This window comes from Grampus griseus (genome assembly GCF_964374135.1).
Source record: "Grampus griseus genome assembly, chromosome: 2".
NCBI classification, from domain to species: Eukaryota; Metazoa; Chordata; class Mammalia; order Artiodactyla; family Delphinidae; genus Grampus; species Grampus griseus.
The window spans coordinates 96,174,250-96,188,697 of NC_139018.1; the positions used below are offsets into that span (position 1 = coordinate 96,174,250).

The window sequence follows — 14,448 nt, forward strand, 5'->3', positions numbered from 1 at the left end:
AATGTGATCACTGCCAGGGGTTACAGTGGGACCAAAAGGATGAATATGGTTTTTCCTCTTCAGTTGGATAAAATGTCAACGTTATCTTTCCTCCCTTAGATGTGTTTTGTTTTTTGTTTTTTCATCGTGTCCATGATTGGGATTTCCTACTGAGCTTGTGGGGAAGAGTGCTTTACCACTTGTGACCAGGTGGGGGCTCCACACGGCTTTGCAAATCCTCTGAGACAGGATATTCCTAATGCCTCAGCCCGGCTGTGGGCATTTCTGCTGCAAGATCTGAAGCCTGCGCAAAGCCATCTCTGGTGAGGATTGATGTGTGTACTTTGAAAAGTGCCAGGTTTTGTGTTCAGTGCCTACCCTCGCTGAAGGCTTAGACCCAAGGAGCACTTTTCCTTGAGGCTGATTTTGCTAAATACTGAGGCCCTATATGGTTCAATCTTCTGCAGAGCTGTTCCTAAGGACAGCTGGAACAGGGCCTTTGGGAAGGTGCTCCCCGGCTCTTTATTTACCAGAGTTCCTTTTAGCTTGCTTGCTTGCCAAGCAGACTAGGAGAAGACAGAAGAAAAAAGCATTAGCTCTAAAAAATAACAAGCTAAAACATTTATTGAGCACTTCCTCTGCTGGGTATTGTTTTAAACATTTTCTCAAATAAACTCACTTTTGTTTCTCCCAAAACCCTATGAGACAGATGCCATTATTGTTGTTTTACAGATGGGAAACAGACCTCCTGGGAGAGGGGAGGTCCATTGGTACAAGGCCTCCAAGTAACATAACTGGGAGTTGAACCCAGGCAGTGAGAGCCCAGAGCCCACATCCTAAATCCCCACACTATACTGTCTCACCCAGCCTGGGTGTGCTGCAAGTGTGTGTGTGTGTGTGTGCGTGAACTGATTCTCTGGCAACCCACCTGTCACAGGGCCCTCACATTAGACATTGTTTCAAGACAGGTAATGACTTAAAGTTTTAAAGAGCAGCACTTACAATTTCTGCACATGGTGAACAGTAGCTGAGCTGTTGAGATTTCTTGAAAACTGGTCTCAGAGCCCGTTGTTTGAAACATTTGTCACAGGAGCCAAATACGTTAACGAGAAAGGTCTGATCACACATCTTTTACCCAAGATGAAGCTGAAAAAGAGGGAGAGAAGAAAAAGGGATGTGTGTGTAAGTAACTTCACCTCTCTGAATCTTTGTTTGCTAGTCTGTCAAATGGGTATCTTGGAATCTACCATCACAGGGGTACCAGGGGAATTTTGAGGGACAGCACAGGAAGCGTTTAGCTCCAGGCTGGAATACAGAGCTCCACAGATGTTATGCTGCCCTGTGGGTGGCTACAATAGCAGCCGCCACCACAGCAGCGGGGGTGGGGGTGGGGGATGAGGCTGGAGATGAGGAAAGAGCAGAGAGGAGCCTATGGCCACAGTTCAGACGAGATGAAGGCATGAACTAAAGCAATGCTCTGGGGTCTGAGGGGTTGTGGTGCCGCTGTTGGAGAGGGAGGCCAAGGGGGTAAAGGTGGGAGGGAGCAGCCATTGTCGCTGAGCCGATTTAACAGGCGTTCCAAAGAGTGGGCCATGTCAAGGGCAAAGAAGAGAACCGCTGAGTGTAAAGATATTGGGGCCCTGGTCTGAACATTTGGAAGAGCCCAAAATGAGAGGGATGTATTTGTGGGGCAGGTGGCAGTGGGGACACTGCTGAGGGGGAATGTCTACCAGAGGTCACCATGGGGCTGGGGAGAGAATGGGGAGCTCATGAGTTGGGGTGGACTCCTACAGCCAAGGGCCGGCTGGCGGAGTTCTTGAGATCTCTGAGGAACGAAGGAGTAGAGGGCAGTCTCCTAAGGATGAGAGATCAGGAGGGGACCAGCTACTGATCACCTCGAAGGGCTGGTCCCTGACCTCTCACAGCCACCCTGGGAGGGAGGAAGGACATCCGTGTTACCACAGAGGAAATGCTGAGGGATTAAATGAGATCAAGGTCAGTGACGGAGCCTGAATCTGTATGTAGTGGGACTCCACAACGTTTACCACAGAGCTAGACCATCAAGCCGCTCTGCTTTGTCCCAGAGGGCGAGTTAAAGACTGGCAAAGGGCCTGCCCACCCGAGCCTGGCCCGTGCCAGGGCCCTAGTAATGTTGCCCACCTCCCGCCCCCCACTGCCCAAACCTGCTAAGGCGGCCAGTCACGGGGTCGTGCTGAGGACTCCAAGTAATAGCATTAGGAAGGTGAGCCGTGGATTTATTCAGCAAGGGAGCGACGTCATTCAAGTGGATTATTCCAGCATTTGCACTTTCAGAAGTAGGTCAGAGAGACAAAGTACAGCAGGAAAATCAACTAGGTTAAGAGACTGTTATCATGTTCTGGGAAAGAGGAAATAATGACTGGACAGAGTAGCAGCTGCAGGAATGGAAGGCGAGAGGAACCCGAGGAAACAAGGGCAGAAGGAATAAAAGGATGACTAGGAATTATGGGAGATCGACCCCTACAAAGAGAGAAGTAGAAAAATTGCCACACAGAAAGACAAATATCGTATGATATTACTTACATGTGGAATCTAAAAAAAAGGGGTACAAATGAATTTATTTACAAAACAGAAGTAGAGTCATGGATGTAGAAAACAAACTTATGGTTACCAGGGGATAAGGGGGGAGAAGGGATAAATTGGGAGATTGGGACTGACATATACACACTGCTATATATAAAATAGATAACTAATAAGAACCTGCTGTATAGCACAGGGAACTCTACTCAATACTCTGTAATGGCATATATGAGAAAAGAATCTAAAAAAGAGTGGATATATGTATATGTATAACTGATTCACTTTGCTGTACAGCAGAAACTAACATAATATTGTAAATCAACTTTACTCCAATAAATATTAAAAAGAAAAGAAAAATTGCCAATATTCCAAATCTGGATAATTTTTTTCTCCCAAACTGAATTTTAATTTTTTTCAAATTATAAGAGCTGTACATGTTCATTATAAATAATTGGAAACAGAGGAACATGAAGAAGGAAAATCAATCACCTACATGCCCTGTCCTAACAAATAACTGACCTGTGTTAGCATTTTATGTTTTCTTCTAGTATCTTCATAAGCACTTATGTGTATACATTAAAAAATTTGGGATTACATGCCATACGCAATTTTGAACTTTAGTTTTTTGCGTAATAGTGTTTTCGCCTTTGCATGTCATTGCATATTCTTGGAAAACACCAATTTTTAAATGGAGACTACAAATTTTGAATTATATCAACCTTAAATCATATCGCATGGCTAGCATCTTAGATCTGGTTGGTTGAACATGGGCAAGCTACAAACTAAAGTTGGAAGATTATAGTATTTTTAAACTATAAACATTATACATGGTTGTTGTAGAAAGTTTGGAAAAATCAGAAAGGTATAAGGAAGAAAACAATCACCTATAAACCCATTGCCCAGAGAGACTCCTTTTCACATTTCGGCGTATGCAAGAATAGATTTTTAGGACCAGGGGTCATACTGATCATGTACACTGTTTATATTTTTACATCCTGGTGTTTTTCATTTATATTTATAACATGGGCTAAATTTAATTTCAGTACATTCTATTGTACTTATTGACAATAATCCTTTTTATGATGAGGGAATTTTTCAAGCTAGAGCAAATGCTTCAATGGGCATTTTAACAAGCTAAAGATAAAAATACCCCATTTTAACAAGTTTTGACATGAAGTTGTTTTGCAGTAGGAGTTCCCTAACCCTAAGGCACGCACAAAATTTCTTTGAAATGTTTCACTTAAACAGATGTTGCAAAAAATCACCAAAACCCCCACTACCCCATGATTATTTTTAAAAAGTCAGTGCCAAGATAGAAAATCAAAAGTGAAAATCCCCACTATCTGCCCTGCACTCAATTCCCTGAGTTAGATGGCTATTCTTCCAGACTTTTCTGATGTCATAGACAAAGCTTTGTTAGTTATATAAATGCGGCTGTTAGCTACTTGCTTTTTCACCTAACTTTATTGTTTTAGTGCTTACAGAGCTATCTGTTTTTTGGTAATAGCTTCAGTATTATTTTATCCTATGGAGTAATGGAGTATCATAATTTAATAAACCAACCTCCTACTGGAGGATATATAGGATAGGATATATTGGATATATAGGATAGGATAGGATATATTGGATATATAGGATATCACCAGTTTTCACTTCAAAAATAATGCTTCATTGACCCAATTAAAAATGGGCAAAAGTACCCTCAGACTTTGCTGGTGGGAATGTAAAATGGTGCATCCTCTGTGGAAGACAGCTTGGCAGTTACACAAAAAGTTAAACAGAGCTGTTACCAAATGACCAAGCAAATTCACCCCTGGATATATCATACGTTCACATAAAAATGTATACACGGATATTTGTAGCAGCATTTAACACAAAAAGTGGAAACAACTAAGATATCCATCAACTGAGGTATGGATAAAGAAAATGTGGTCTCTTCATACAGTAGACTCTTCTTTGGCAATAAAAAATGATGAAGTTCTGATATGTGCTATATCATGGAAGAACCTTGAAAATTTTATGCTAAGTGAAATAAGCCAGACACAAAAGGCCACAAATTGTGATTCCATTTATACGATAAGTCTGGGACAGGCAAATCCATAGAGACAGAAAGTAGATTAGAGGTTACCAATAGGTGGGGGAGAGGGGGTTGGGAGTGACTGCTTAATGAATACAGGATTTCTTTTTTGGGGTGATGGAAATGTTCTGCAATTAGATAATGTACATTCTTGTGAATTTACTAAAAACCTCTGAAATGTATGCTATAAAATAGAGAGTTTTATATTGTGTGCAATCATATCTCAACATACATTATTTTTTAAGTGCGCAAAAGACTTGGACACTTCACAAGTGCAGATATTCATATGGTCAATAAACAGATAAAGAGGTGCTCAACATCATTAGGCAGCAAAGAAACGCAAGTTAAAACCACACCGTGAATCCACCACTTACCCACCAGAATACCTAACAGTAAAAAAGACTGATGATGTGAAACGTGGGTGAGAATGTAAAGAACTGGACCTCCTCTGCTGGTGGGCGGATAAATGGGTACAACCACATTGGAAAACTGGTTGATAGGACCTACTATAGCTACACATACATATAATTCTATTCCTTGATATATACTCAACAGAAATGCATACTTATATCCTCAAAAAAAACCCCATGAACAAGAATGTCATAGCAGATTTATTCATAATAGCCCCAAACTGGAAAAACCCAAATGTTCATCACTATACACTAGATACATAAATTGTGATATGTTTAAGTAATAAAAAAGAATAAACTGCCGATACATATGGCAGTAAATGGATGAATCTCACAGACTTAACTAAAATTATGTAATGTTTAGTGTCAGAAACCTCTGTCTATTCCATAAGCTGCACTCCAAGGTTTACGTTAACATGTGAAATGTTATGTGGGTCAGTTTTTTTTAATATCTCTTTTTTGGGGGGCCGCACTGAGCGGCAGGTGGGATCTTACCCCAACCAGGGATCGAACCCCGTGTCCCCTGCAGTGGGAGTGCAGTCTTAGCCACTGGACTGCCAGGGAAGTCCCATGTGGGTCAATTTTTAACAGATTAAATAATTGTAAATATGCTTAATTTTCCCCTGATGCCAATACTAAATATATTTTGAAAACAAAGCACCTATTTCAAAAGATACGCATATGTATTGTGGAAAAATTAGAACATACAGACTAACTACCATACCACCCCTCACCCATACTCTTTACCACACAGAAAGACCACAGTCAACACCTTGGTATGCACACACCTGAACAATTTTCTGAGCATTTAAGGAAGCCTGAGTATTCTAATTTAATGTTAACACATACATACCTTCCAGGGACTCAACACATGGAACCGATCAGCAGAACGGTGAGAAGTCAGAGCTGTAGCTCCAAGTGCTAAGGCAATTACATCCCGTCTAACTAATCTCCTTACCTGGGCTTGACAGCTCAGCTGCTCCCTTCCTTCCCACCTGCAGCTCCGTGTTCACGTCTGAAGCACGCACTGCAGTTTGCATCACTCACTCACCCCTTGAACCTTCTGACCATCCATGCTGCCGGGTGCCCTCAGAACCCCCGTTGACCAGTTTCTAGGGCTCAGTTCTCTGCCCTTTGCAGGAAGCAGAGTTCAGCAGGGTTGGCCCCCGTAAATTCAGACCCCGCTTTACTGAGCAACCCTGACATTCACCTGTAACTGAAGGTTATCAGCAGCTCCTGCCTCTTCACAGTCCTCACCCCACCAGCACCTCGTTGTTTTGGCCACTCTTGCTACATTCAGCTTCGTAGAGCTGATCAAGACTGTGGGGCGAGGGCTCCCCTGCCCCCTTCTCCATGCATAAACTTTTCAGGCTCTGCAGGTCCCCCCGTCTCCAAACAGGATCTACTCCTTCCCAGGACTGAACCCTCACGAGCCCTGCCGTCTCCAGTAGGACTCTGCCCCTGCAGCTCTGCTCGCCACGTCAGGATGCCCAGAGGGTAGTGGAGGGAATGGCCAGCGTTACTGTCTTATAGCCCAGGATAAATGCTGTCAGACAGACAGGAGCCCTGAGTTACAGGTGCCAAAAAGGAAGGGTGATGGTCTCTGTGGCATAGAGGAGACCAGGAAGGGGCATGGAGAAGGCAGTCCGTGTGGACCAAAACCCAGCCAGCTCTCCACCAAGTAGCCCCTCATTCTGGCACAGTCTGGGAGCCCCATGCAGACAGAGCCTGAGCCAGGGCTGAGGGCATATTTACTTCCTCTCTAAAGAATTTTATATATGTTTTATGAGATATTATGTGATGCTTTTTTTTTTTTTTGCGGTACACGGGCCTCTCACTGTTGTGGCCTCTCCCGTTGCGGAGCACAGGCTCAGCGGCCATGGCTCACGGGCCCAGCCGCTCCGCGGCATGTGGGATCCTCCCGGACCGGGGCACAAACCCGTGTCCCCCGCATCGGCAGGCGGACTCTCAACCACTGCGCCACCAGGGAAGCCCTTATGAGATACTATGAATCTATAAAGATTCTAGCATCTTCAAGTATGACCCTTAAAGAAAGGCATAAAACTTGTGCACTTAAAAAAACTGTAATCTCCTAGCAATTAAAAGAATCTGACCCAATTCATTTGGTAATTTATTTTGATTAAAATGTCACAAAGTTCTACTTCTTATTTCTTCATATACAATGTATCTAAATGAACTAAATTCAATCATTTGTAATATGAAAAGACATTACATATTAGTAGGGTGATGTTGCTTCATAATCATGTATTATTTCCACTCCTAAGATACATGCCCATGTTACAGAATCACAGCTGTGGCCTGTGACTTTGGGGTGATGCAGAAGAGGCCACAGGCCAGGAGTGCTTATCAAATGATGTTTTACGCTCTGAAAGGAAGAAAGGAGAAAACTTGGGGGGAACAAGTAATAGTTCCCACAAAACTTGGGAAACAGATTTCTCAAAAGGAGGACAAAACAGATTTCTCAAAAAAGGACAAAATTCTTCAATTATTCTTATGAGATCTTAAGATTTGAATGCTGATAAGACAGAGAAAATCAACTATGTTGCCTTTTCAAACTTATTTTTTTAAGTTATTGTATGAAAGATATTAAACAATGAAAAATTATGGCAAATATGCTGGCAGATAAAGTTTAAAGAAATCTTCTGGAGGACGAGATGATTAAATAATTGTAAATTGGCGTGGAAATTAAGCTTGAATGATATATTAGTTTTTGTGGTTTTTTAGTAAATTTATTTATTGTATTTTTTAATTTTTGGCTGTGCTGGGTCTTTGTTGCTAGGTGCGGGCTTTCTCTAGTTGCAGTGAGCGGGGGCTACTCTTTGTTGCAGTGCGTGGGCTTCTCATTGTGGTGGCTTCTCTCGTTGTGGAGCATGGGCTCTAGGCGCGTGGGCTTCAGTAGTTGCGGTACGCGGGCTCAGTAGTTGTGGCTCACGGGCACTAGAGCGCAGGCTCAGTAGATGTGGCGCACAGGCTTAGTTGCTCTGCGGCATGTGGGCTCTTCCTGGACCAGGGATCGAACCCGTGTCCTCTGCATTGGCAGGCAGATTCTCAACCACTGCACCACCAGGGAAGCCCTGATATATTAGTTTTAAATGGATATATACATAAAAATACTTCTATGATTCATTTCAGATTGAATATTCTCTTAAAAATTGGAGGGGCCTGAAATAAACATTTTTTTATGGAGGAGCGTTCTTAGTAAAAAGAGTTGGTAAAACACCTCTGCCCCCATCAGGCAGGCATGGGGTGAGAGGACTTTGACAGGCCGCCATGGCCAAATGGGATTATTTGGAAGACTCAGCCCTAGAACCCATTTGTGGCTTCATAAATGTATCTGGGCTTCACACGAACTTTAGAAAACTTAGGATAAACTGTGTCCCTGGGTCTCACTCCCTCTGGGTGGACCGCTGTCACAAAATAGATCTAGACAAGAGGCACCTGGCAGAAAATACGAGACTTGCAGGAATTCTAGTAAAAGCTGGCTGAGATTCCAAAGGTAGCAGTGGCCTTTCCAACCTCAGCTGGCGTGTGTTAATTCTTACAAGATGACAGTGGCAGCACCATCACCACGCGCGAGAGATGTAGCCCATTTGGGAGAATTCTTATTTTCTTCCTTAAATCACATTCCAAAGCATTTCCAGTTCCAATTAATAAGCCACATCCCTCTATCTGACCTTCATTTAGCTTTTGAAAGAAAAGTGCATTTATTCTCTTTTTTCCTGCTATAATCTATTGAGAAAGCCTAGTTTGAAACTGCTGGGGATCTGGATCATTTCCAGAGCATGTGGAGAGGGGGTAAAAGGAAATGTGACTTGAAAGAGATACTTGGTATCCAACATCAGGTGTGATGAATCCTCTCGGCTACTGAGGAGAGCCTGAAATGAAAACCAGAGGAAAAATGAGTAAGGAAACCAGGGCACTCTGCTTTATGGCTGTCTGGAAGTCAAGAGCAAGGAAAACACAACTCTATCTCCAGCAAAAAACTCCTTTCAAAATCATGTGAGATAACACACAAAAGGGCTTTTCAACAGCACAGCTCCAAGGTGAAATGGTTTATCCAGGTCTTCCAGATCAGCTCTCATCAATACTCAACTTGCTCTGTTTCACTTCAGAAGTTAATTTCCCACAGGATGGACTGACTGTAAATCGATCTACTTTCTATTCTCACCTATTCTCATGGCATAATTCTAAGACCAAACACGAGTGGAGCTCAGTATTAAATTTTTACTGCATTAATATTTCTTTTTAGTTCAGTGGTTTGCAAACCTTTTTGGTTTCCGGACCCCTTTATACTCTTAAATTACCAAGGACGCCAAACAGCTTTTGTGCATGTGGTTATAACTACTGATATCTATCATATTAGTAATTAAAACAATAATTTTAAATATTTATTAATTCATTAAAATAACAAGCCCAATACATGTTAACATATTTTTATTGAAAAACTATATTTTTGAAAACAAATCAAAAAATTAGTGAGAAGTGGTATTGTTTCATAATTTTGTAACTCTTTTAAATGTATGACTTAATATGACAGGTGGAATCTTGTATCTGCTTCTGCATTCACCTCTAGTGCTATGTTATTTTGGTTGAAATGTATGAAGAAAAGTCTGCCTCATACAGGTATGTATTTGGAAAAAGGCAGACTTTGCAGACTCCCTGAAATCATCTCAAGAATCACCCCCCGCCCCCCGCAAGGACCCTTGAACCAAACTTTGAGAACTGCTGCCCTAGTTCATTGGGCAAGAAACTTCAGGGATTAAAATAAGAAAAAATGGGCACACAGGTTCTCTCTTTCCATTCAGCCTCTGCTCCCTTGCATATACTCAAAGACTGATGAGAAACAAGACATGCTGAAGGAACACAGAATGTGAGTCACAGTTTTGGTGTTTTTGTTCCCTTCCCACCCAGGGGGAAGATGGGTTCTGAAAGCAGGGAATTTGACAGGGAGAATTCCTGCTGCTTTTCCTGGGTGCCTTTCCTTTGTATATTTGGTACATGTACTTTAATCCTGAATGTCTATAATGGTAATTAAACAACACTGTCTTATACTAAAAATTAAAAGGCACATCCTTAAGGATCTCACCTGTACTTTGCGAACAAAGGATGGAGTCACTCTTTTCTCGAAGTCATCTATAGGTGTGTATGAGTTAAGGATCTTTATGATCTGCAAACAGTACATAAGATGGTTTGAGGCCACAGAAGAGGACAACTCTGTCCATGAAATAATGGTTCCAGTGGTCTGGGAACAGTCGGGAACCAAAAGTGGTTCTTTCAGACTATAATCTGGCTCTAGGAACCATGTGTTATTTTTTTCCAAAAGAGAAAACAAGCTGAGAAGAGCATAGAAGGCAGCAAGGACATCCTATAATTAGATGACCTTAAGAGAATTCCCCATTTCCAGCCTCCTTCCCTGCTCCCACCCCCTCTCCCCACAGATACACATATGTGAGTATACCGGGCAGGGAATGTGTCATATGCATTTTTATGTTTTTAAGGCCTAGAGTTAGTATTTAATAAATGCTGTTAGATAAGAGGGCAGCCCATGGGAGATACGTATGCTCCCCAAAGAGCATAGAGAGATGCAGATGCACCCACAGCTGGCTAAGCCAGGAAAGGCAATGCCAATTACATGATCTGTGGGTGAAGATCAGGGAGACACTCAGCAAGCCTGGTCACCTGCACAGCAGACAGGGAGGTACAGCGTTCGTAGATCTCCTTGGCATCGCTGTCTGTGGTCTTCTTGACCTGAAGCAACCAGGCTGCCTGAGAGAGAGCTTCCAAGGTTTCCCTGGCCAAGCTGTTCTGCAAATTCTTATCTTTAAGCCATTCTTCTAAGTAGCTGATGTTGCACCTGGAGTAAACGCCAGAGGAGCAGAGAAGAGGGGTGACCTGCTTAGAACACTTTAGGGGAGGGTGCCGAATCCTCCAGTGTGTCCCAGCATGGTACCAGAGCTCACTGAGATCCTTAAGACTACAGCCCGGCAGTTTCTTTATTTGTAACAAGACGGGGGTGGGCCAGATGATCAGCTCTCACGATCCATGGTTCTAAGGATCATGATGGTCTAGGGTGAGGGGCCATAACAGCAATAAACTTTGGAGAAAATCTGAGCAAAGAACAGTGACTACAATAATTTATAATCTATTAAAGTACCCTTAATAATAGGTTTGAAAATATATTAAAGGAAAAAATCATAGTGGTATTTGAAGAGAAGACTTACATTGGTATAAAAATTGTTTGATCTCTTTTCCCAAATTGGCAGAAAATTTTCAATTGGTAGAGGCTTTCTTTTAGTCCATTGGGGTTTTTATTCTTGTTTCTGTCACTGATTATCATAGGTTTATGAGTTAAGAGCCATGGGTTTTAATCCCACCAATCCATTGTGTGAGCCTGGAGAGTTACTCAACCTCTCTTGGTAAATCAGAGTGTTGAGAACACTCATACATTGCTAGTGGGAATGTAAATGGTACAGCTGCTAAGGAAAGCAGTTAGGCAGTTCCTCAAAATGTTAAACATAAAGCAACCTTCTGACCTAGCAACTCCACTTCTAGGTACTTACTAAAGAGAACTGAAAACATGTCCACACAAAAAATCATACACAAATGTTCACAGCACCATTAATCATTATAGTCAAAAAGAGAAAACAACCCAAATGTCCACCAGTTGATGGACAGATAAACAAATTGTGGTCTATCCATACAATAGGATATTATTCCGCAATAAAAAGGAGTGAGGTACTGCCACATGCTACCACCGGGGGAGCTATGAAAACATTATGCTAAGGGAAAGAAGCCAGTCACAAAAGACAACATATTTATGATTCCATTTATTTTTAAAATGTCCAGAATACGCAAATCTATAGAGTAAGAAAATATATTTGTTGTTGGTTAGGTTGAGGGGGAGGGGACTCCCCAGTGGGACTTGGGTAGGGGATACGAGTGGCTGCTATTGGGTGTAAGGTTTCTTTCTGGAGTGATAAAACTGTTCTAAAATTACATTATGGTGATGGCTGCATAACTCTGTAAATATACCAAAAACCACTGAATATACACTTTAGATGAGTGAACTCTATGGCATGTAAATTATATATCAATGAAGCTGTTTAAAAAAATTGAGTGTTGAACTAGGTGATCTCTAAGGTCGGTTCCAGCTCTGACCTTCCAGATTAGCAGCTCCCCATGGGTTATAACATTGGGACGATAATGCTGAATTACTGTATTCTATAGGGATGTAATGAGTGTGAGGTAACATCTCTTGCACTGGTTATGCCCCCTTTTTTTGCATTGTCAATTTTGTCCCACTAGCTCTTATTACAATAGATTCCTAATGGGAATCCACTGAATTTTGAGCATGTTAATCCTCCCACTCTAAACTCTGTGCTGGAGTTCTGGTTCTTGGTAAGATGGAGCGAGCACTCCATTTTGTTTCTCCCACTGAATGCAGCTATAAGACCTGGATGGAATGCCTGGAACAGCTATTTGAGGACTCTGAAAAGTAAACAGTAGCAGGTGGACTGGGAGAGAAGACCAGAATTTGAAGTATCTCCAAACTGACAATGAGTTTACCAGTATCTTTCCCTCTGCTATTCATTGGCCTGAACTCAAAGCAGCCTGAAACTCAGTAGTGGGCATGGGTGCCAACAAAGAGCTCCAGGAGGAGCCCTCTAGTTCTGGCTCGTGGTGCTGGAAAGGGGTGTCCTAATGCTCTGAGAGAGGGTGGAAATTCTGTTTTTCTTTTTTCTCCTTTTCCTTTCTTTTTCTTCATTCTCTCATGTGCAAGCCCCAAACAGTCCTATGGTTGTGGCAACAGGGTCCAGTAGGAAACTAAAACTGAGAGAGAGGAACTTTCTTCAGTTGGAGGAGTTGTGGCTCAAGAGCACGGCGTGAACTCTCCTTGCTCTTCCTCTCACCACTTGACCCCAGGTGGGGACATTTGCTGGAAGTACGCCACACAGTGAGTTAAGTGAAGCCCCAGTTTTCTGTCTGGAGGACCAAAGAGGGGATCCCCAGGTATCTGGAAAGTACCAGGGATACTGTGGAGAGGAGGAGCTTGGGAAAGTGACCCTTAAATTTATTTATGAATTCTTGGACACACCCCTGAGCCCAGGGATGGATCTGACCCTCAAGAGCACACATAAACTTTGAGGACTAAACTATAGGATTGCACACCACCCAAGTTTCAGTCTGGCCACTGTGTGTCACACACAAGACAAAACCAGGGCTTCCCTGGTGGCGCAGTGGTAGAGAGTCTGCCTGCCAATGCAGGGGACAGGGGTTTGTGCCCCGGTCCGGGAAGATCCCACATGTCGCGGAGCGGCTGGGCCCGTGAGCCATGGCCACTGAGCCTGCAAGTCTGGAGACTGTGCTCCGCAATGGGAGAGGCCACAACAGTGAGAGGCCTGCGTACCGCAAAAAAAAAAAAAAAAAAAAAAAAGAAGACAAAACCAAATAGCATTACAAAGGCTTTGAAGACAGAACTGACAGAGGAACCACAACCTGCAGAGCCTGAACCCAAGTGAGCTGATTATCAGATAAAAGTATCAACATTCTCCATAGGATTTAAAGACTCAGTGTCTCATAATATAATAATAAAAAATGTCCAGAATACAATTCAAAATTACTTGGCATACGAAAACCAGGGAAATCTTAAGTCACATTAAACAAGGCAATTAATAGTATCAACTCTGAGATGACACAGATGTTAGAATCATATGATAAAGACTTTAAAGAAGCTATCACAAAAATGCTCCAAAAAGTAAGGACAAGCTATCTTGAAATACATGAAAAAATAGAAAGCTTCAGAAAAGAAACAGAAGCTGTTTCAAAAAAATGGAAATTTACAACTGAAAAATAACTGAAACAAAAGAACTCACTGAATAGGCTCAATAGCAGAATATAGATGGCAGAGAAAAGAGTCAGTGAACTTCAAGGGATCAATAAAGACTATCAATCTGAAAAGTACAAAGAACAGAACTTTAGGGATAACAAAATAATGAAAGGTCTAACATTTGTGTCATTGAAATTCCAGAAGGAAAGGAGAAAGTGTGATGCAGACAAAACATTTGAAGAAATGGCTGAAAATGCCACATTTGGTGAGATCCACAAACCTACAGAGTCAAGAAGTTCAGAGAAGCTCAAAGAGACTAAACCCAGAGAAATCCACACCCAGATGCATCATAATCAAACTGTGGTAAACTAAACACAAAGAAAAAAAAACTTGGAACTCAGAGAAAAACTATGCATTATTTATAGGGAAACAACAATTCAAATGACTGTGCATTTCTCATCAGAAACCATGGAAGCCAGAAAAAGTGGAACATTTGTACACTGATGAAAGAAAGGACGGTCAACCCAGACATTGGTAGCCTATAAAAATATACTTTAGGAATGAAGGTGAAATGA

At 42.1% G+C, this 14,448-nt stretch overlaps 1 protein-coding gene across 1 annotated transcript in view; it reads right to left on the reverse strand.

Moving 5' to 3' along the window:
- Nucleotides 1–8,768: 8,768 nt before the first annotated feature.
- MYO5C (myosin VC) overlaps nt 8,769–14,448 on the reverse strand; it is a gene marked incomplete at both ends in the record, with an annotated part of 116,250 nt that continues 110,570 nt past the window's right edge. The window contains 3 exons of the mRNA XM_082649405.1: nt 8,769–8,921; nt 10,133–10,213; nt 10,726–10,900. Coding sequence (XP_082505531.1) covers nt 8,769–8,921; nt 10,133–10,213; nt 10,726–10,900 — 409 coding nt within the window. The remainder of the gene's footprint in view (nt 8,922–10,132; nt 10,214–10,725; nt 10,901–14,448) is intronic.